At 49.3% G+C, this 23,877-nt stretch overlaps 1 protein-coding gene across 9 annotated transcripts in view; it reads left to right on the top strand.

Annotated features, from left to right (window-relative positions):
- Positions 1-23,877, top strand: part of RYR3 (ryanodine receptor 3) — a 1,450,647-nt gene that overhangs the window by 552,900 nt on the left and 873,870 nt on the right. For all 9 annotated transcript variants that reach the window (XM_069208992.1, XM_069208994.1, XM_069208991.1 and 6 more), the window contains 2 exons: positions 9,053-9,139; positions 10,768-10,994. In XM_069208992.1, the coding sequence (XP_069065093.1) occupies positions 9,053-9,139; positions 10,768-10,994 (314 nt within the window). The remainder of the gene's footprint in view (positions 1-9,052; positions 9,140-10,767; positions 10,995-23,877) is intronic.

Genomic DNA, 23,877 nt, shown 5'->3' with positions numbered 1-23,877 from the left:
TCTATGCTTTAATCATTTTTAAAGGTAGCCCCCATGTTAACCTATGAGAGAGATAGATCTTGCAACAGTGAAGACCGAATATGGCAGTATTTCACTGTCAGGGCATATAAAACACATTAGTATATGTCCTACCTTAAACATACACCGCACCCTGCCCATGGGGCTACCTAGGGCCTACCTTAGGGGTGTCTTACATGTAAGAAAATGGAAGGTTTAGGCCTGGCAAGTGGGTACACTTGCCAAGTCGAATTGGCAGTTTAAAACTGCACACACAGACACTGCAGTGGCAGGCCTGAGCCATGTTTATAGGGCTACTAATGTGGGTGGCACAACCCGTGCTGCAGGCCCACTAGTAGCATTTGATTTACAGGCCCTGGGCACCTTTAGTGCACTGTACTAGGGACTTACCAGTAAATCAAATATCCCAATCATTGAAAGCCAATTACATACATATTTTATACAGGAGCACTTGCACTTTAGCACTGGATAGCAGTGGTAAAGTGCCCAGAGTAACAAAAACAGCAAAAACTGAGTCCGGCACACATTAACAACCTGGGGAACAGAGGCAAAACGTTAGGGGAGACCAGGCCAAGGATGAAAAGTCTAACACAAATGATGGAGCCCCATGCAGGTAAGTGGAATCTGTAGAGGGGAGCTGGAGGAACTAGGAACCCCAAAAAGTAAGTACCAGTGTGCCCCCCAGTGACCAGGGGAGAAGAGGTAAGTACCTGTTTTTGCCCAAATCCACAGAGAAACTTTGTGAAAGGACTCTGCAAGACCCACACAAAATTGCAAGAAACAGATGGATCCAGACAAAAGAGGGCTTGCAAATGAAGGGGAGTAAGTCCATTTCCAGTTGAAGTGTCCGGTGTGGGCAGGAGCCACTACCTACCCTTCCAGAGAAGCAGGACCAGGTCGAAGGTGTAGACCATGAGTTGGATATGCAGCACAGGAGCAGAGGAAGAGTTCCAGAAGTGATGCAGTCGATATCTCATGTCGGAAGAAGAGTGGCAGTCTGTCAGTGGTGTGGAAAAACCACCAACAAGCCTTGGAAATGGCAAGAGTTTCAGAAGAAGAGTTGCAGAGCTGCCAGGGGCTAGGAAGATCAGAGGGGACTCAACCCAAGGTGGGGAGTCCTAGGCATCCCCCAGTAGTCAGCAAGAAGTCATGGAAGCAGCCCCCTCAGACATCTCACAGGCAGCAGGCACAAGAGTTGCAGTGAAACCCACTCAGCATACCTGGAAAGGAGTCCTATGTCGCTGGAGCAGCAGGCAGGAGACCACGTGTTTCATGTGCTGGAGGCCGTAGTTACACGGGGCCTGAAGATCCCGCAGAGGAATAGTCAACAAGCCTTGATAGCTGCAAGAGTCGCGGTGTAAAGGGGTACGGTCCTGCAAGGAGAGGCTAAGACTCACCACTTCTCTTGTTCCCCTGCTGGTAGAGGGGAACAAGGGGTCCACTCAGAACCACCACCTGTGTTGCGGGGTCCACATAGAGTTGCTGGAGAGAAGACCCACACAGCCAGTCGATGTTGTAGTTGGTGCCTGCAGATGCATGGGAGTGACTCCTTCACTCCAAGGGAGATTCCTTCTTGCTTCTGTGGTGCATCTGAAGTCTTGCTGGTGCCAGAGGATGCACAGCCATGGAAATGTTGCAATTGATGGAAGGAGCTGGGAAAACAATGTTGCAAGGCGAGATCGTCTCGGGAGTTGCAGGCTTGTTTAGTTCCTATCAAGTCTAACAGTGATTCCGGTGGCCAGGAGCAGAAGAGGTCAATGCAGAGGAGTCCTGGTGGAGTCTTCCACACCGAATCTGGGGCCCACCCACGGGGCTTGGCCAGTCTGCAGGGTGACCACCTATCAGAGTGGATCTCTGATGTCCGTCACCTGTCCTGACCAACCAGACGCTCCCAGGGGCCTCTGCTCATCTTGTTTCCAAGATGGCAGAATTAAGTGGCCACCTGGAGGAGCTCTGGGCACCACCCTTGGGTTGGTGATGGACAGGGGAGTGGTCACTCCCCTTTCCTTTGTGTAGTTTCACACCAGAGCAGGGACCGGGAGTCCCTGGACTGGTGCAAACCAGATTATGCAAGGAGGGCACCAAATGTGCCCTTCAAAGCAATCCGGTGGCGTAGGGAGGCTACCGTTCTCCAGCCATGTAACACCTATTTCCAAGGGAGAGGGTTTTGCGTCCCATCTCCCACAGGAATTCTTTTGTTCATCCTTCCTCTGTTTGATCTGGTCAAGCAGCAGGAGGGCAGCAACCTGTCTGAGGGTCTGCCTGCAAACACTGAAGGACTGGTAGGAGCAATACTGGGGTTCCTCTAGGGAGCCCCCAGAGTGCATGGTATCATGCTGCCAATACTGGCATTAATACTGGGGTAAGATTCAGACACCTTTGGTACCAAACATGCCTAGGTTTGGAGTTACCATTATGTATCTGGACCACAGGGAGTGGCCAGTGGCCAGTACACGGGTAAAATGGCGTCCCCACACTTACGAAGTCCAGTGCATTGAAACTGGACTTCCTAGGGGCACCTCTGCACATGCAGGGGTGCCTTTACACACAGGAACCTGCACCCTGTCCTAGTAGCCAGGTGCCTCTTCATTAAAATAGTCTATGCATGCTGATGGGATAAATTTGTCACTTGGTGTGCCTTTAGGTATATCGACCCTCTGTCTGGACCCGTTTCCCAAGTGCCGCTATTTGTTCTTTCTTTGGCCCATCAGTGCTCTGCTCTTGGCACTGTTAAGGGTTCCCTCTTAGCCATTTCAGTATTTGTTTGGTTGCCGGACCAACCTTCTTTGTTTAAGTCACCTGCTGTGGCTAGGTTTCTTAAAGGTTTCCAACACGTTTCCTCCCAGGCCATTCATCAATCCCCAATGGGATTTAATTCTGGTCCTGACTTTTTTAATCTGTGCGCATTTTGAGCCGCTACACACCTGCCCTCCCAGGTTAGTAACCATCAAGACTTCTTTTCTAGTGGCCATCACATTGGCCAACAAGGTCAGTGAATTGCAGGCACTGTGTGTACCCTCCTTATACCACCTTCTATCCAGAGAAGCTGGTCCTCCAGGCACGTGCCTCCTTTCTTCTGAAGGTTGTGACTGCTTTCCATTAGGCCAGAATATAACTTTGCCTACATTCTTTGCTCCTCCTCATCTTTCTAAAGAGGAGGAGAGACTCCACCATCTGGATCCAAAGACAGCATTGTTGTTCTACCTTGATTGCACCAGAGAGTTCTGGGTGGATGACCAACTCTTTTGTAGGGTACGTTAGGGCCAAGAAATGGAAGGCTGTACAGAAACAGACCATCTCAAGATGGACAGTGCTTTGCATAAAGATCTGCTATGTACTAGACAAAAAGCAACCCCCTGAGGGCTTGCATGCTCATTCCTTCAGAGCCAAAACTGTGACCTCGGCATTAGCTTGTGGAGTCTCTGTCATGGACATCTGTCATGCAGTAGCATGGGCAACTTTGCACACGTTGACCAAACACTGCCTAGGCAGTCAGGTGTGTTGTGAGGGACACTTTACCTGTTCGGCCCTGCAGGACTTTCTGGTTTAAATTGGATTTGCAGACCCACCTCCGGGGAGGTATTGCTTGGCTATCTATTATAAGAAAAGGAATCTGGGGCTTAAAGTCTCTATCAGATGAACAAGTTACTTACCTTTGGTAACGCCTTATCTGGTAGAGACTCTGTCTAGCAACAGATTCCTTATAGATCCTCCCATGCTCCCTGCGCTGCAAAATGAATATAGTATATTCACACCAGTTATCAGTTTTCATCGTGGCTGGCAGCAAAAAGGAACTGCTGTCAGCATGAGGTGCCTACATAGGCACCAGACACATGACTTAATGGTACAGAAAACGCCGAACAATGCCACCAACTGGTGTGCCGGGGTACTGCTTTAAAATATCCAGATCCAGTCTGACTCCTAGGGGACAGTCTATGGTAAGGAATCTGTGGCTAGAAAAGTCTCTTCCAGATACGGCATTACCAAAAGTAACTTGTTTGTCACTTCCACTACCTAGCCTTTTGATGAGTTGGCGTCCATGGGGAGCTTGGAGCACACTGCCAGATGGTGTGGAGAGCTTGGGCCACACATCAAATGGCTAGGCAGTGGCAGGAGCCTGGAGCACTTGAATAGAGTGCTAGGAGCATGAGCACATGAGCATCCCGTTCTCACAGAGAATGTTGGCCTCCACCGCCAGTGACCCCTCTCTCCAGCGTTAGAGCACAGTTTCTACTGTTTGTATGTGTCCCCCCCCATGGCGCACAGTGAGGCGATGCGGCGGCCGATGGAATGATTCACTGTAAGGGTCGATCCTGCATTATTGTCTGCTGTCACAAAGAAGCTGCTTCACCGCCTGTCTCCCAGTGCCAACCCCGCTCTGTATTCGCCTCCGGATCGCACTGCACAGCGCACCTACACCCTCGGGCATTGGTTTCCATACTAAGAATTTGCAATAAAACTATTACGGTCTAGCTCTGCTTTACCCTGGTGGCGTGTAGGGGGGAACGCTGTCTTCTTTGAGGGGACGAGGACCGGGCGCAGCAACCGAGTTCCGCTGAAATATTAAAGGATGTGCAGGAGTGTATCTAATATCAGGAAATGACATCACTCCCACATCGGAGAAACCTGCAGAAGATCGCTCAGTGGGATAGTCTGCCTACCTGCAGATCACGTTTGAATTCTACGGGGCAACACACCTTTTCCTCCTTTTATTGCCACTAAAGGCAAGGCTGGTGATTAGGAACATTTAAAGACTTAGGTAAATCAGAACCATTTAGAAACAAAGCTCCCTATGTTAGTTAAAATCATAATTTGACTGGGCCTGTCACGCGAACACGGTGAAAATGAAACTACCAAGAGGCCAAATTTACAAAACTACAATTACCAGAATGCAAAGAAATTTCAGTGGTCTCCGAACTGCTGCCCCCTGACATGGGGCACCTTGATATCACTTTATCAGGGTGCTAGAGCTGTGGTTATGTCCTTTTTTTAAATATAACCTTCAACCATGCAAGGTAATTGCCATCTCACTTCTGAACATGTTACGGCGATCTCATGGGCTTTTCTGCCTTGGTTAGCTGCTGTCCTCGTCCAGTGGAGATCAGATTTGAATTGGCACCCGGATTAGAACGAATGAATCTGAGCTGCCCTGGAAGTGCTAATACACTAGTAGTCATCATGTCTATTGGTTAATAAAGCCTTGATGGCTCTTAAATGAAGCACATGGGCACTGCCTCCAACCTCTGCAGTCTCACTTCATGGATCGTGAAGACGGGGGATTAATATGTGGTTACTCAGGACGCTGTGTTTTAGAGAGTGTCTGATCAGTAGAAATTGCATATAAATGTGGCGAGCATTGGAAGTACATGGTCCCGATGCTACGTCAAATATTCAGTATGTGACCCATTGCTTTCTTATACAGGTCTGGAATCCAACAAGTTCTCTCCTAGGGTCTTTGGAAGTAAAGTGCATAGGGTCTGCGTGCTAGTGTATTGTTACATTTAGTCTGATTTCGTGCCTTCCCCCAGACTTCCCGTCCACTATTGTGATGACTTTACAGCCTCATCACACTGGTGGTGAAGAGTCTGTCGCAACCTTAATTCTCCTTCTCCAAGTTAGAGAATCCAGACTGGTTGACATTACGGTGGCAGAAATTATTTCAGTGCCCATGCCAGTGCCCGAGAAAGAAATGTGGGCACTTGAAATGCATCTCCAAATTGAGAGAATATTATCTATACCCACATATGTTGTCTGCTTACATACCGCAGCGTGGAGTTCCTAACATGTTAGGGAGGCAATATATACATTGTAATGAAAGACACCGCACATTCACTGGTCGGACTTTAGGGTCTCAACTCTGCAGATGTGGAGTCAGACTAGTGTATCTAGATTGATGGGGTACTCTGCCATATTTCGTGGGGAGTGGCCAAAGCACCCCCAACAGGAATGAGGGTGAAGCAGAAGGAGGTTACGTTAGTAGGGCATCCGCCAATCAAGAAACGGTGGGTAGTGAAGGTCGGCCATTGAAGGCAGGAATGGAGATTCTAGTGTTTTTTGACAGAATCTTGTCCACCACTCCCCCCTAAATGAGGTATGTTCCATTGCACTGTTTCATCTAAAAGTTCTGCGGTTATCCAGAGTAATGCCAGCCTTTTCCTGAGCCGAGGCTAGTGCCTCGATTTGCCAGGGTGCTGTGCTGGTCATAGGGCACTTAAGGAGCCTGAGGGGCCATGATCCTTGCCAGGATCCCCAGAGCGATGTGCACTGTAAATGTGGAAAGCAATAATAGGAGCTGTAGAGTGCCTACTCCAGTCTAGTCTCAAGTTGACAGCTCTATAGACACCATAACAGGTCCGCATTTTGGAAAATCTCCTTGCGGCTTCTCAGAACCTTAAGCAAATCAAAATTACGGTCTGGACAGAATCAGTACTTACATTGTCAAGGGCAGCTGCGCACAGGTACAGCTCCTGTGCTCGAAAGGCTCTGGGCACTGATAACCTTTCAGATAGTTAAAAAAAGAACTAGCATTTAATAAGAAAAAATGCCATTCAATTGAAGAAAATCGTATGTTGGAATTGAAAGTTAAACGATCATTGGCAAAGCCAATAGGCCTTACCTGTACTAGATCTATTGGCTTTTTTCATGTTTTTTATAGTTGTGTTGTATAGTATTGCGTGTCATTCTATAGTATGGTGTGGTTTGTCTTTATATAGTACGATGTTATGTTATGTTATTTATAGAGCGCATGGCTACCCGAATGCCTCCCAGCGCTGAGGGCGAAACTCTGAAAGGTAGACTGAAGGATTATGCTTATGGTATTGTGTGGTGTGGTATGGCCTATCATATAGTATTGTCCTGTTATGGTATCATATTGGCTATTATTGTATTCTCTGGTAGAGTATGGTATGGCCTGTTAATGTATAGTATCTTATTGACTGTCATTGTATAGTATTGTATGGTCTGTTGTGTAGTATGGTACGCCCTGTATTGTGTACTATAGTATGGAATGGTACGGTAGGGACTGTCATTTTATGGTATGAAATTGAATGGTGTAGCCTGTTATTGTATAGAATGGTGTGGGCTCTCGTATAGTAGAGTATGGTATGACCTTTCATTTTATAGTATAGTATGTTATGGTATGGCCTGTATTGTACAGTAAGGTATGGTGTGGACTGTCATTGTATGGTATGGTGAGGCTTGTCATTGTATGGTATAGTATGATATGGTATGTTGTAGCCTGTTATTGTATAGTATGGTATGCGCTGTTATTGTATAGTTGAATATGGTATGACCTTTCATTTTATTGTATGGTATGGTATGGCTTGTTGTATAGTTTGGTGTGGTGTATCGGATATGTCATAGGATTGTTTGGTATGGGATGGGAAATAATTATGTAGATACAGTGTTGCCCTGAAGGATCTAAAGGCAACGTTGTAGTAAAGGTCGCATTGGGAAAACAAACAAAATGTAATTAAACATTAGTTCAGTCCATCATGCAGTACCACGCTGACGGTTTTCAACCATAACTAAATTCATGACTACAGTGTTAGGGCGGAGAAGAGCCACAGCAGAGGAAAATATGCAGTCACACTTACTGCTTTAGTAAAAAGCTAACATTTCACGTTGAAAAGAAAGAAATCACGTTTAAACATTAAATAAGTCAGTGGCTGCAGTATCGCCCTGGAGTTTTTAAACATTATATACGTCCATGGCTACAGTGTAGAAATGCTTCCATCGGAGCTCAAGCAGCAGAAGGACACTAATAAAAACATTAGTCACTTCTTGGTCTAAGCTCCATCTAAGAGACAAACACATGAAGAGAGCGTGTGAAACCGGCACACGTTGACCAATAAGAAGCAAGTAAATTAGAGTGAGGCTGAAGCCAACTTGTAGTAAGTAGCAGGCGGGCTCTAAGTTCCCTATGAATTTAGATTAACAATAGATCTCGCAAGCGACAGACAGCACACGTCAAGCGAGACCTAAATAAATAATTGAGTGTTATTGTACAGGAAGTTCAGAAACTATTGCAGTATCTTAATTTACACTTCTAAGTAATGTATACTTTTAAGGACATTTACTGTTTTTTGGCTATTGTAAATGTGTAACTCACATGTCTCCATCAAATTAATGGGCCTGGAGCTAGAAACTTGTGAGTAGTTTACTACTTTTTGGCTATTCACAAAATCTGAGTGTAAATTTACTCCACAAATGTAATTTACACTCGGATTATGTGAGATGCTAAAAAGTAGTACATTTACCCAAAAGTGTAACTTACCTGCAGTGTATAGCTCTCAAGCCCCTTCAGTTTGGTGGAGACTGTTACATTACACTACTGGAGTTATTTTTCACTCAGATTTTATGAATAGCCAAACAGTAGTAAAGTTACTTAAAAGTGTAAATTACTGAAATGTGTCCGTTTCCTTTGTGAGTCAGGCCCGTTGCCTGTGTTCCATTGTGTTTTCTATAGTCTGTGTAGCATTGCAAATTTACAAAGGGTTTGTGTTCCATTTTATTGTTACACTAAATCAGTGATCGATTGCTACAAAGGGTCTGTATCCCATTGTGCCACAGCATACAGTGTGGTCTGTCCTCAAACTGTTTGTGTTACTCATGGTGTGACCATTCCTTCAGAAAGCACCTTAAAACATGGCTTTTTGAGCAGTAACCGCCCCCCCCCCCAGCGCCTTGAGACCCTACTGGGTGAGTAGTGGGCTTAAGAAATTATTTGATTGATTGACTGATTGTGATTGCCAATGTACCGTGCTTTTTTTCTCGCCCAGCTCCTAGACTTAAAAGAAAATCCCCTTTACAACATATCTCTCTTGTGCTTATGGGAGACGAACTGCAGATTGTGGGTACTTCAGGACAACAGTGTAGACTTGCGTACAATACGTGCACTGTCTAACTCTAACCTGGTCTTCCTGCCCTGTGTTAACTTCAATCAGGAGAGAAGTCACACACAGACGCCATAAAATGTACATTGAAGCTCAGCAGAAGACGCTTTGTGTTGCTAACACTTATTTATCTTATCCAGGTGGAACCGAACACAAAACTGTTTCCTGCAGTCTTTCTCCAACCCACCAGCACAAACCTGTTCCAGTTTGAACTTGGAAAGTTAAAGGTATTTATTATAAGAAGAGTGTTTAGTTATCTTATCGAAGAGACTCATCCTTTTAAAGACTGCCCCATCCATCTCACTTGAAACATAAAGCCATAATGTAACAAATGTTTGCGTGCCAACTTTAGTCAAATTTAGGCCTCCCTGATTAAAACTGAGTTCTTATTGATATTCATCCAAATGTAACCAACGTCTGTCGGCACAGCAGTGTACCATTTTGCCTCCTTGGTTTTATTTGTTTATGTCTGCCTGTCTTGTTTCTATATTTAGTTTCGTTATGTTATTAGTAAATATTGTGGGTACATTTCATTTAATCAGTTTTATCTCATACATGCCGTTACAGACAGGAACCAATCCCATGCACATCAGTCTTGGCCCCAGTCCAAAATGGACATTCCAGCCCAGACTGTTAATCCACATGGCCTGCTAACAAGAACACAAGCAATCCCTTACCTGCCTAAATATTCTTTATTGTATATGGTTACCTAAAATCTCTACAATATTTCAATCCCTCACGTGTTTCGGCCTTGTTGACCTTCATCAGTGAGGTGCAGCTAGAGGTTCTATACAGCATATTCATGCCATTAAGTTTGGCTTAGCACAAAAGGGGTGGATGGGGAAATTCTTATCAGTCTTAACCGCTTTATTATTATCCTTCTTGTTTCAAGTTGTTTTGCTGATTTGACTACTTGACTTTATTGCTAATAACAGTTTGTCTAGGCATGGAAAATCTGCAATCCCTCTTATCATTCAAAAGGCTGAAAAACATGTGCTCAGCCCCAGAAACTTTGGTGATTCTTGCCACGTATGCCTCTTGTGGCTCATTAGGAAAACTACAACAGGGCAGAAAATTCTGACGTTGCTACACAGTTCATTATTTTGTGGTATGTTTAGAAAAGAAGCCCAACAGACAATATAACACTAGTGCCAGCAGGAACTCCATACACATATCCATAACCCTCAATTGCAATGTCACACAAAAACTGCGGTATAGACAGTAACATTTTCTTGGGAATACTAGTTTTTACTCAGTGCTGTGTTCGCACACACAGGTGACAAGGCAACCAAGCATTAATCTCACAAACTGCTTCATAACATCTTCATGAATATTACTCTTTAGATGCGTGTGGTTTCATATAAAGGAAATTCAGAAGAACTGCCCACCCGCCCCATCCAAGCTTACCATTTTGTACAGACAGAGACCATATATGGTGTCCAGAGCGCCATGTAGAGACTTCCTTCAGACTGTTTCATGCCTTTAGAAACCTACTGGACACGGACAAGCCACCCCTGCCTCAGGTTGGGATGGAATTCACATAATAGGACTTAGCATCTAGTCTCCTCCTATGTGTGCGATTAGCACATTTGTTTCGTGGCAATATAGGATATTATTGTTTTAATTTTTAAGTGCAAAAAATGAAGTTAGGCCTAGACAGAGTCTATGTGTGTAAGCATCCGTGTCTACATTTAAGGAAGCTGTATGCGAGGGCAGTTTACAGAATTCTTGCCTGAGTGAATTAAACTAGGATATGTAATCGAAACTTGTGAGCGTTCACATGAGATGCTAGCCTTTTTTCATCATCTGGACCAGATATGAACGGTTTCTTTCCCTCTTCCCCTATCCCATGCAGAACACTATGCCCCTGTCGGCTGCCATATTTAAGAGTGAGGAGAAGAACCCAATTCCCCAGTGCCCACCTCGCCTTGACGTACAGTCCATCACACCCGTCCTCTGGTGTCGGATGCCCAACAACTTCCTGCACGTGGAGACGGAGCGGGTGAGCGAACGCCATGGATGGGTGGTACAGTGCCTGGATCCTCTGCAGATGATGGCACTTCACATCCCAGAAGAAAGCAGGTAACTTTTATCAGTTGTGCCCTGGATGGATGTTTTGTCCCTGGCAGAGTACTGCATTATGTTAAAAGTATGGCAATTCTTTAAAAGTATTAAACAAGAGCAGAGCTGAAGACTGAACAGAAAGCCACTCACCCTTATGGGGAGTCAGTGGGAGTGTCAGATGCTGGTCCTGTAGTGCACTGCTCTTAGTGGCATACATTGGCTAATTTCAGTACTTAATACAAGGTGTACTGTGTATCAGGAAAGCTCTGCATGGCAGACTTTGATTACCCCCCAAGGCTATGTATAGTGTACTGCAATTCAGGGAAACTGCATCACAGACAAACTCAGCTGACTGTTCTCTACGGCAGCTAAGGAGAGCTCTATGTGACAAAAAGACTCAGGCTGGGGTTCTCTAGAGTCTACTACAGTACAGGTGAGCTCACTGTGACACAAATAATCAGCCAAGGGCTCTCTATCAATCAAGCAGTAGATTTTAGAGTGCCACTTGTTACCCGTGAGGGTGTCCAGGCACTGGCAGGCTCCAGTTATTTAACCAGGTCTTCATGGATTTTCGGAATGCTGGAAGAGATGGGGGGGGGGGGTGGTCCGTAGATGAAAGGGTCGCTCATTCCCTTTCTTTGCTGCTAGGTAAGAGAAGGCGTGACATCTGGATCTGCTACATCAGATTCGTTGGGTCTGAGTTAGAGAAAGCGACGCAGAGCTGAGGTGTCAGGTGGGCTGATGGAAGTTCAGGCAGTCGTTCATGTAGGCCAGTACACGATTGTGTAGTGCCTTGTATGCATAGGTCAGGAGCTTGAACTAGCATTTTTTCTGTGCAGGAAGTGTGAGGAGTTCCGTGATAAAGGGGGTGATGTGCATTCATCTAGGGAGATCCATGATGAGTCTGGCTGCAGCGTTGTCTATTGTCTGAGGTCATCGGAGGAGAGCTGCGATCCCTGCATAGAGAGCAATGCAGTGTACTGCAATTCATGAGAGCTCTGCGTGACCCTCAGACACAGCCCAGGGCTCTCTACAGTCCACTGCAGTACCCGAGAGTTCTGCGTGATGTACATACGCAGCCCAGGGTTCTCTGCAATGTACAGCAGTACTGGAGATCTCTGCATGACATACACACTCAGCCCAGGGCTCTCTACAGTGTATTGCGGGTCAGGAGAGCTCTGCATGACACTCATACTCAGCCCAGAGCTCTCTACTGTGTTGCAGTTCAGGAGAGCTCTGCATGACACATATCCTCAGCCCAGGGTTCTCTACAGTGTACTAAAGTCCAGGACAGCTCTGTGTGACACACACACTCAGGCCAGGGCACTCTACAGTGTACAACAGTTGATGAGAGTTCTGCATGATGCTCAGACTCAGCCCATGGCTCTCTGCACTGCCCTGTGTTTCAGGAAAGCTCCGCTTGACAGTCTGACTCAGTTCAAGGTCCTGTACTCTGTACCGTGATCCAGGAGAGCACTATGTGACACAGATTCAGCCCAGGGCGCTCTGCAGTGTGCTGCAGTACAGGAGAGCTGTGCATGACGCACACTCAATCCAAGGCTCTCTGCATTGTACTGCAGTACAGGAGAGATGTGTGTGAAACATACACTCAGCCCAGGGCTCTTTACATTGTACTGCTGTACAGGAGAGCTCTGTGTGACACACAGTCACCCCAGGGCTCCCTGCAGTGTACTGCAGCACAGGAGAGCATTGTGTCTCTCACACACACACACACACAGCCCAGGGCTCTCTGCAGTGTACAGTAGCACACGAGAGCTATGCATGGCACACACTCAGCCCAGGCCTCCCTGCAGTGTTCTGCAGCACAAGAGCTGTCTGTGACACACACACTCAGCACAGGGCTCCCTGCAGTGTACTGCAGCACAGGAGAGATGTCTGTGACACACACACACACACAGCCCAGGGCTCTCTGCAGCGTACTGCAGCACAAGAGAATTGTGTGTGACACACACACTCAGCACAGGGCTCCCTGCAGTGTACTGCAGCACAGGAGAGATGTCTGTGACACACACACACACACAGCCCAGGGCTCTCTGCAGCGTACTGCAGCACAAGAGAATTGTGTGTGACACACACACTCAGCACAGGGCTCCCTGCAGTGCACTGCAGAATAGGAGAGATGTCTGTGACACACACAGCCCAGGGCTCTCTGCAGCGTACTGCAGCACAAGAGAACTGTGTGTGACACACACACTCAGCCAGGGCTCTCTGCAGTGTACTGCAGTTTAGGCAAGCTTTGTGTGGCACTTAGACTCAGCCCATGTATCTCTGCACTACCATGCGTTTCAGGAGAGCTTAGCTTGACAATTTGACTCAGCCCAATGTCTTATACACTGTACCATGATCCAAGGAAGCACTATATGACAAACACTCAGCCCAGGGCTCCCTTCAGTGTACTGCAGAACAGGAGAGCTGTGTGTAACACACACTCATCCCAGGGCTCTCTGTATTGTACTGCAATACAGGAGAGCTATGCATGACACACACACTCACCCCAGGGCTTTCTCCATTGTACTACAGTACAGGAGAGCTATGCATGACACACTCAACCCAGGGCTCCATGCAGTGTACTGCAGTACAAGATAGCTGTGTGTGACACATAGATGTACACTCAGCCCAGGGCTCCCTGCAGTGTACTGCAGTACAAGATAGCTGTGTGTGACACATAGACGTACACTCAGGCCAGGGCTCTCTGCAGTGTACTGCAGTTCACAAGAGCTTTTTGTGGTGCACACTCAGCCCAGGGCTCCCTGCAGTGTACTTCAGTACAAGATAGCTGTGTGTGACACATACACGTACACTCAGCCCAGGGCTCTCTGCAGTGTACTGCAGTTCACAAGAGCTTTTCATGGTGCACACTCAGCCCAGGGTTCTTTGCAGCGTAGTGCAGCACAGGAGAGCTTTTCGTGGTGCACACTCAGCCCAGGGCTCTCTACAGTGTACTGCAGCACAGGAGAGGTGTGTGTGGCACACACACACACACACAGCCCAGGGCTCTCTTCAGTGTACTGCAGTATAGGAGAGCTACGCGTGACACACAGACTCAGCCCAGTGCTCCCTGCAGTGTACTGCAACACACGATAGCTGTGTGTGACACACACACTCAGCCTAGTGCTCTCTGCAGTGTACTGCAGCACAGGAGAGCTGTGTGTGACACACACACTCATCCCAGGGTTCTCTGCTGTGTACTGCAGTACATGAGAGCTGTGCGTGACGCACACTGAGCCTAGGGCTCTCTGTATTGTACTGCAGTCCAGGAGAGCTATGCATGACACACACATTCAGCCAGGGGCTCCCTGCAGTGTACTGCAGTTCACGCGAGCTTTTCGTGGTGCACACTCAGCCCAGGGTTCTCTGCAGCGTAGTGCAGCACAGGAGAGCTTTTCATGGTGCACACTCAGCCCGGGACTCTCTGCAGTGTACTGCAGCACAGGAGAGCTGTGTGTGGCACACACACACTCAGCCCAGGGCTCTCCGCAGCATACTGCAGTACAGGCGAGCTATGCTTGACACTCACACTCAGCCAGGGCTCCCTGCAGTGTACTGCAGTACATAAGAGCTGTGTGTAACACACACTCAGCCCAGGGCTGTCTGCATTGTACTGCTGTACAGGAGAGCTGTGCGTGACACACACGCTCAGCACAGGTCCCCCTGCAGTGTACTGCAGTACATGAGAGCTGTGTGGGGCACTCCCACACTCAGCCCAGGGCTCTCTGCAGTGTACTGGAGCACAGTAGAGCTGTGTGGGACACTCACACTCAGCCCAGGGCTCTCTGCAGTGTACAGCAGCACACTACAGCTATGCGTGACAGACACACTCAGCCCAGGACTTCCTGCAGCGTACTGCAGTACAGGAGAGCTGTGTGTGACACACACACTCAGCACAGGGCTCCCTGCAGTGTACTGCAGCACAGGAGAGATGTCTGTGACACACACACACACACAGCCCAGGGCTCTCTGCAGCGTACTGCAGCACAAGAGAATTGTGTGTGACACACACACTCAGCACAGGGCTCCCTGCAGTGCACTGCAGAATAGGAGAGATGTCTGTGACACACACAGCCCAGGGCTCTCTGCAGCGTACTGCAGCACAAGAGAACTGTGTGTGACACACACACTCAGCCAGGGCTCTCTGCAGTGTACTGCAGTTTAGGCAAGCTTTGTGTGGCACTTAGACTCAGCCCATGTATCTCTGCACTACCATGCGTTTCAGGAGAGCTTAGCTTGACAATTTGACTCAGCCCAATGTCTTATACACTGTACCATGATCCAAGGAAGCACTATATGACAAACACTCAGCCCAGGGCTCCCTTCAGTGTACTGCAGAACATGAGAGCTGTGTGTAACACACACTCATCCCAGGGCTCTCTGTATTGTACTGCAATACAGGAGAGCTATGCATGACACACACACTCACCCCAGGGCTTTCTCCATTGTACTACAGTACAGGAGAGCTATGCATGACACACTCAACCCAGGGCTCCATGCAGTGTACTGCAGTACAAGATAGCTGTGTGTGACACATAGATGTACACTCAGCCCAGGGCTCCCTGCAGTGTACTGCAGTACAAGATAGCTGTGTGTGACACATAGACGTACACTCAGGCCAGGGCTCTCTGCAGTGTACTGCAGTTCACAAGAGCTTTTTGTGGTGCACACTCAGCCCAGGGCTCCCTGCAGTGTACTTCAGTACAAGATAGCTGTGTGTGACACATACACGTACACTCAGCCCAGGGCTCTCTGCAGTGTACTGCAGTTCACAAGAGCTTTTCATGGTGCACACTCAGCCCAGGGTTCTTTGCAGCGTAGTGCAGCACAGGAGAGCTTTTCGTGGTGCACACTCAGCCCAGGGCTCTCTACAGTGTACTGCAGCACAGGAGAGGTGTGTGTGGCACACACACACACACACAGCCCAGGGCTCTCTTCAGTGTACTGCAGTATAGGAGAGCTACGCGTGACACACAGACTCAGCCCAGTGCTCCCTGCAGTGTACTGCAACACACGATAGCTGTGTGTGACACACACACTCAGCCTAGTGCTCTCTGCAGTGTACTGCAGCACAGGAGAGCTGTGTGTGACACACACACTCATCCCAGGGTTCTCTGCTGTGTACTGCAGTACATGAGAGCTGTGCGTGACGCACACTGAGCCTAGGGCTCTCTGTATTGTACTGCAGTCCAGGAGAGCTATGCATGACACACACATTCAGCCAGGGGCTCCCTGCAGTGTACTGCAGTTCACGCGAGCTTTTCGTGGTGCACACTCAGCCCAGGGTTCTCTGCAGCGTAGTGCAGCACAGGAGAGCTTTTCATGGTGCACACTCAGCCCGGGACTCTCTGCAGTGTACTGCAGCACAGGAGAGCTGTGTGTGGCACACACACACTCAGCCCAGGGCTCTCCGCAGCATACTGCAGTACAGGCGAGCTATGCTTGACACTCACACTCAGCCAGGGCTCCCTGCAGTGTACTGCAGTACATAAGAGCTGTGTGTAACACACACTCAGCCCAGGGCTGTCTGCATTGTACTGCTGTACAGGAGAGCTGTGCGTGACACACACGCTCAGCACAGGTCCCCCTGCAGTGTACTGCAGTACATGAGAGCTGTGTGGGGCACTCCCACACTCAGCCCAGGGCTCTCTGCAGTGTACTGGAGCACAGTAGAGCTGTGTGGGACACTCACACTCAGCCCAGGGCTCTCTGCAGTGTACAGCAGCACACTACAGCTATGCGTGACAGACACACTCAGCCCAGGACTTCCTGCAGCGTACTGCAGTACAGGAGAGCTGTGTGTGACCCACACACTCAGCCCAGGGCTCCCTGCACTGTACTGCAGTAAAGGAGAGCTGTGTATGACGCACACACACAGCCCATCGCCCAACTACCCTGTGGCTCGAAAGCACCCTCTAAACCCAGATATTAAGCTGACACCCCGATATGTAGTTCAAACAAAGACTCACATGAGGGCCCAATATGAACTCAGAAAAAGTGCCTATTGCAACTTGAGCCCACATGCACACCCAATATGTTATACCGTAACTCAAATCAATGCTCACTGCAAACAGAGGTTGATTTACAAGCTCATATGCCATAATATACCCCAGAAAGAGAGAATTGCACCCGCAGACTCACATGTAAACCCGTTATATTACACTGTAACTCAGAAAAACGCACACTGCAACCAGCAATTCAATTGCCGGCCCACTGTGTCATACTGTAACTTAGTAAAATGCTCACTGAGACCCTGAACCTATGGATCTGCACACTGCACAGAGCACAATCGGAGACGAGGAAACTCGTGTTAGTAATGCCATGTGACAAGGAATCTAAATGGAGCAGGAGGAGCCCAAAAAAGGTATTTCTAGACTTCGATCTCCTGAGGTAAAACAAGCATTGGTAAAAACCAATAACCCTGGCTTGTTACTGGAAGCACCCGAAACCGTACATTTATCAGTCAGTCATTTATTTATCCATCCCTTTATGCACTCATCCAGTCACCAATGCGCCCAGTCTGTCAACCTTGCACTCCTGCATATATACATGCAACCCATTGGTCCATTCTTGCTTTCACTCACACACTGATTCACAATGCCATAGATACAGGCTCAATGATCATTAACAAGGCACTTTCAATTCTAAGCCACACCTGTTGCCTTGTTACAGAGTACAAGTACAGAGTACAATTACAGATGAGATTGCAAACAGTACATGAAGAGCAGAACATGTAGAGTACAGAGAATAAAGCACCAGTTATACGTGGAGTGCAAGGTACACGTAGGCAAGATACGCACAGTAGAGCATGCCTACAGATCAGGGGAACTTCAAAGCACAGTTAGTGTAGCCAATAGAAAACGTGCAGAACATGAAGGTAATCCGGAAATTCAACATAGAGAGCTTCCCAAAAGCCCTCTCTGCTTAAAATCAGGGCTTGCACCCTATTGAGAATGTTGAGGAATAAAAGGGAGGATCTTCTTCAGTTGCTTCAGTAGCAGAAAGCGCATAGACATTAACTAATTATTCTGATACTCAAATGAGAGTTTGCTATCAAATAGCACTCCAAGATTATGGGCAGTGGATGCTGGTTCCGGACATCCTCCTACCTATTTGGGCCACCACATAGAGGACCAGATCGAGGGATTACCAAATATCAAAACCTCATTTTTACCTGAACTTAGCCAGAGAGACTGGGCATTCATCCAGCTAGCTATCTTGATCAAACAGCCTTTGGATTTCTCCTGGAGTTGGGAAATGTTACAGATGATTATTTGGGTATCACCCACATAGCTGTAAAATTGAAAGCCAAAAGAGGCAATCAAATCTGCAAGGGGAGCAACATATATATATTAATTAAAAACAGTGGGGATGACAGTAGACCCCTGAGGAGCACCACAGGCAATATCCATAAAATGTGAGCGAAAGTTGCTATCTGGACTGCCTGAGTTCTATTTTCCAGAAAAGTCTCCAACTATCTGAGTGGCTTGTCTCTCAGGCTAATAGCAAATAACCGTTTCAGTAAAATAGCATGAGAAACCATATCAAATACGTCTGACAAATCAAGGAGGATGAGTGCTGCCGAGCTTCCTCCAGCCACGATCATGTGGATTTCATTGGTAGCCGCTGTAAATACGATTTCAGCACCAAGACAAGATCTGAATCCAGGTTGGTGCTTATTAAATACACAATTTTCCTCATTGTATGAAGCTAGCTGTGTATTTACCCAGCTCTCCAGGATTTGTGCAAAAAAACAGAAGAGAAATAGGTCAATAATTAGAGGAAATGTCAGGGTCTAGAGTCTCATTTTTTAACAGCAGAGTAAATAATACTGATTTACAAAAAGCAGGTACCTCACCCCTCTATAATGAGTTATTACACAAAATAGCAAAAGAGAGAAAAAGGAGGCTAGTTCTTTAAAATCATAATAGGACAAGGGTTGAGAGGCGAGCCCAACTTGATTATGGAAATTTTAGATCTCACCTCCACCTCTGTGATGAGTCTAAAATCTGAACAAATATTAAAATGGTGAGCGTCTTGATCCAGTCTCTCTTCAAATCCGTCTGTCGTGAAGAATGATAAGATATTTTATTCTGAAAGAAATCCACCAGCACTGATCAAAGCGTTTGCTTTGTGGGAACCTTTGGCGGATGCTGCCCACTTTTTTACTAGAGAAATTTAGAATGCAAAAACGTCTCTAGTAGGGATGCTTATGGACATAATTTTGTTTTGATATGAGTTAAACCTACAGGCTTTCACAACCCCTTTATATATTGTAAGTTCTATTTTATAAACTTCTTTCCCTGCCTCAGAATAATCGTCTTCAATTCCTCTCTAGCCTGAGATTCTTGAAAATATTGAGGAGATTACATTATTTTATGATGTGTAATACCGATTTTAAGAGGCAACACCTCATTTAGGGCCCCTTCAATCCATGAATTAAACTGATTAATAGCATTTTCAACATTAGTATTTGAGTGAATTTATAATTTGGAGCTTTCTAAATTGTGTTGTCCAGTTTTGCCCAGACACAATAGAAAGTTTATGTGGGTGGTTGTGAGGGATGTGTGCCTCCTGCTGTGTGCAGGCTATAAGAGATCGCCTTACAGTCACACCATAAAACCTACTCAATAGCATACACAGTGATTAAAATTCTGCTGTGGCATAAATGTGATCCAATATATACCCTGCTTAGTGGGTTGGTTGTTTTACAAGCTGCTGCAGCTCCAAAACCGAGCAGATATTGGCTATCTGGGAGGTATTATTGTCCAGAATATTACCATAATGAATGTTCAAATCCCCCAATACTACTAGAGCCTCAGTCTCCAAAAATGTGGTAGAGACTATCTCTTAAAATGAACTAATAAAGGTGTTCTGTAAATTAATAAGAACTTCAATGAGCATTTATGGTTTATTGTTAATGTTATAGCAAGTGAATCCATGGCCCTCATTTTGACCCTGGTGGTCTTTTGTCTGCCAGGTTAAATGTGGCAGTCCCACCACCAACAGGCTGGCTGTCCAACCTGCCACATCTCCACTCATACCGCCAGGGCGGTCGGAACCACCGGAGATGATTATCTCTAACTCGGAGGTCCACAGAAGACTGCCGGCAGTATTAGGAGCCGCCTTTCTGTCACGGCTTCTGTGGCGGTAGCACCGCCATGAAAACCATGGTGGAAAGGCTACAAGTGACATGGAATTTCTCCCCCCACAAGCACCATGCTCCCTCTTTAGCCATCGTGCCCCCCACCCCCTTCAGCCACAGCACCCCCCATTCAGCCATAGTGCCCCCCCTTCAGCCATAGCACCCCACACCCCTGCATACATGCACACAGACACCCACACACACCACGCATACATCCATTCACCTACGCTTACATACACGCATTCACTCATACGCATTCATACATGCATTCACAACATTCATACATGCATTCAAGCACACATCCATACACGTATTCACAACAACATTCATACATGCATTCAAGCATGCATACTCACACCCATCCAAACATGCATACTCACACGCATAACCACTTACATGCTGACATGCACTCACTTCAACATTCAGACATGCTTACAACCACGCCAACACACATTCATGCACAAATGCAGACACCACACACTCATACATGCACACACAACACCCCCCAGCCTCACACCCTCCTCCCCTGTTGGACGATAACCTTACCTGTTCCAGTGAAGAAGGTCGTCCGGCAGGGAACGGAAAGGGGCGCTCCCACCGCCAGCAGCGCCCCACCAGCAGGACACTGCCAGGCCGTATTATGGCCCATAATACGCCGGGCGGTGTCCTACTGGTGGGGTGGGGCTGATGGTGGCCGCCGCTGCTTCGCCGCCTTTTGCCGCGTTTTCTTTCCCCAGGGCTCCAGGCCTCCTCGCCGCTCTTTTCCCGCCTCCAGTTTCCCCCGCCTCCCGCCTCCCAGCTGACCCCTCCTCCCCGGCTACCCTTAAATGGCGGCCGCTGCGAGGCAGAGGTAGCGACCACTGACCCTCGGGTAGGTCGCTCCCCTGCTCACACAGCGCCACCAGTCCCTGACTGCCCTCCTCTCCGTTCTCCTCCTGTGTGTGTGCGAGTGTGCCCTTCTTTGCCCGTGTACCCCCGAGTGCCTGTGTGACGGACTGACTGGATTCCTCTTTTTCCCCGTGTATCCCGTGCGTGTGCCCCTGAGTGCGCCTGAGTGCCCCTGAGTGCCGTGTGCCCCCCCCCCGCCGTCCTCCCTCTTCTCTTCTCAGCCCCTCCCTTTAGAGTTTTTCTTGGCCTCTCGCCGTTCTTTTACTGCCGCTGCTTCGCCGCCTTTTGCCGCCTTTTCTTTCCCCAGGCCTCCAGGCCTCCTCGCCGCTCTTTTCCCGCCTCCAGTTTCCCCCGCCTCCCGCCTCCCAGCTGACCCCTCCTCTCCGGCTACCCTTAAATGGCGGCCGCTGCGAGGCAGAGGTAGCGACCACTGACCCTCGGGTAGGTCGCTCCCCTGCTCACACAGCGCCACCAGTCCCTGACTGCCCTCCTCTCCATTCTCCTCCTTTGAGTGTGTGCGAGTGTGCCCTTCTTTGCCCGTGTACCCCCGAGTGCCTGTGTGACGGACTGACTGGATTCCTCTTTTTCCCCGTGTATCCCGTGCGTGTGCCCCTGAGTGCGCCTGAGTGCCCCTGAGTGCCGTGTGCCCCCCCCGCCGTCCTCCCTCTTCTCTTCTCAGCCCCTCCCTTTAGAGATTTTCTTGGCCTCTCGCCGTTCTTTTACCGCCGCTGCTTCGCCGCCTTTTGCCGCGTTTTCTTTCCCCAGGCCTCCTCGCCGCTCTTTTCCCGCCTCCAGTTTCCCCCGCCTCCCAGCTGACCCCTCCTCCCCGGCTACCCTTAAATGGCGGCCGCTGCGAGGCAGAGGTAGCGACCACTGACCCTCGGGTAGGTCGCTCCCCTGCTCACACAGCGCCACCAGTCCCTGACTGCCCTCCTCTCCGTTCTCCTCCTGTGAGTGTGTGCGAGTGTGCCCTTCTTTGCCCGTGTACCCCCGAGTGCCTGTGTGACGGACTGACTGGATTCCTCTTTTTCCCCGTGTATCCCGTGCGTGTGCCCCTGAGTGCCCCTGAGTGCCGTGTGCCCCCCCCCGCCGTCCTCCCTCTTCTCTTCTCAGCCCCTCCCTTTAGAGTTTTTCTTGGCCTCTCGCCGTTCTTTTACCGCCGCTGCTTCGCCGCCTTTTGCCACCTTTTCTTTCCCCAGGCCTCCAGGCCTCCTCGCCGCTCTTTTCCCGCCTCCAGTTTCCCCCGCCTCCCGCCTCCCAGCTGACCCCTCCTCTCCGGCTACCCTTAAATGGCGGCCGCTGCGAGGCAGAGGTAGCGACCACTGACCCTCGGGTAGGTCGCTCCCCTGCTCACACAGCGCCACCAGTCCCTGACTGCCCTCCTCTCCATTCTCCTCCTTTGAGTGTGTGCGAGTGTGCCCTTCTTTGCCCGTGTACCCCCGAGTGCCTGTGTGACGGACTGACTGGATTCCTCTTTTTCCCCGTGTATCCCGTGCGTGTGCCCCTGAGTGCGCCTGAGTGCCCCTGAGTGCCGTGTGCCCCCCCCCGCCGTCCTCCCTCTTCTCTTCTCAGCCCCTCCCTTTAGAGATTTTCTTGGCCTCTCGCCGTTCTTTTACCGCCGCTGCTTCGCCGCCTTTTGCCGCGTTTTCTTTCCCCAGGCCTCCTCGCCGCTCTTTTCCCGCCTCCAGTTTCCCCCGCCTCCCAGCTGACCCCTCCTCCCCGGCTACCCTTAAATGGCGGCCGCTGCGAGGCAGAGGTAGCGACCACTGACCCTCGGGTAGGTCGCTCCCCTGCTCACACAGCGCCACCAGTCCCTGACTGCCCTCCTCTCCGTTCTCCTCCTGTGAGTGTGTGCGAGTGTGCCCTTCTTTGCCCGTGTACCCCCGAGTGCCTGTGTGACGGACTGACTGGATTCCTCTTTTTCCCCGTGTATCCCGTGCGTGTGCCCCTGAGTGCCGTGTGCCCCCCCCGCCGTCCTCCCTCTTCTCTTCTCAGCCCCTCCCTTTAGAGTTTTTCTTGGCCTCTCGCCGTTCTTTTGCCGCCGCTGCTTCGCCGCCTTTTGCCGCGTTTTCTTTCCCCAGGCCTCCAGGCCTCCTCGCCGCTCTTTTCCCGCCTCCAGTTTCCCCCGCCTCCCAGCTGACCCCTCCTCCCCGGCTACCCTTAACTGGCGGCCGCGGGCGCACCGCCGGCGCGCCAAAGGCGCGCCTAAGGCAAGCCCGTCTGCGCCCGTCTGCGCCTGGACCGCGCCTAGCGCCACAACCCCAGGCCCCCGCGACCCCCACCTCCACCCCCTGACCCACAACTCCGCCTTCCTCACCACTCTCAACCCCGGCCGCACGCCGGGCTGCTGCCGCGCCACCCCGAAGCGGACCCACAGACCCTTCACCTGCCGCAACTGCCATTTCACCTGCCTACGAACTCACACCACACCCAACAGGAACGACTCGCCCGGAAACAACCTCGAATGCATCCTGGTCAACACCAGATCCGTCCACAGGCACGCCATCGAACTGTGGAACCTCATCGACTCTACAAACCCGGACATCGCCTTCCTCACCGAGACCTGGATGAACCCCTCCTCGGCACCCGACATCGCCATAGCCATCCCCGACGGCTACGGCACCCGACATCGCCATAGCCATCCCCGACGGCTACAAAATCATCAGGAAAGACCGTACCAACCGCACCGGAGGAGGCATCGCCATCGCCTACAAGAGCTCCATCCGCATCTCAACCTACACCGACAACTCCTTGCCCGACGCCGAACACCTCCACTTCTCAATCAACAGCGACCCCAAGACCACCCTCAGAGGCACCCTCATATACAGACCACCAGGACCACGCACAAAGTTCAGCGAA

The sequence above is a fragment of the Pleurodeles waltl genome, chromosome 9 (genome assembly GCF_031143425.1).
Source record: "Pleurodeles waltl isolate 20211129_DDA chromosome 9, aPleWal1.hap1.20221129, whole genome shotgun sequence".
Lineage (NCBI taxonomy): Eukaryota > Metazoa > Chordata > Amphibia > Caudata > Salamandridae > Pleurodeles > Pleurodeles waltl.
Note: the sequence above shows the minus strand (reverse complement) of the source record. Positions and strands in the feature narration are given on the sequence as shown.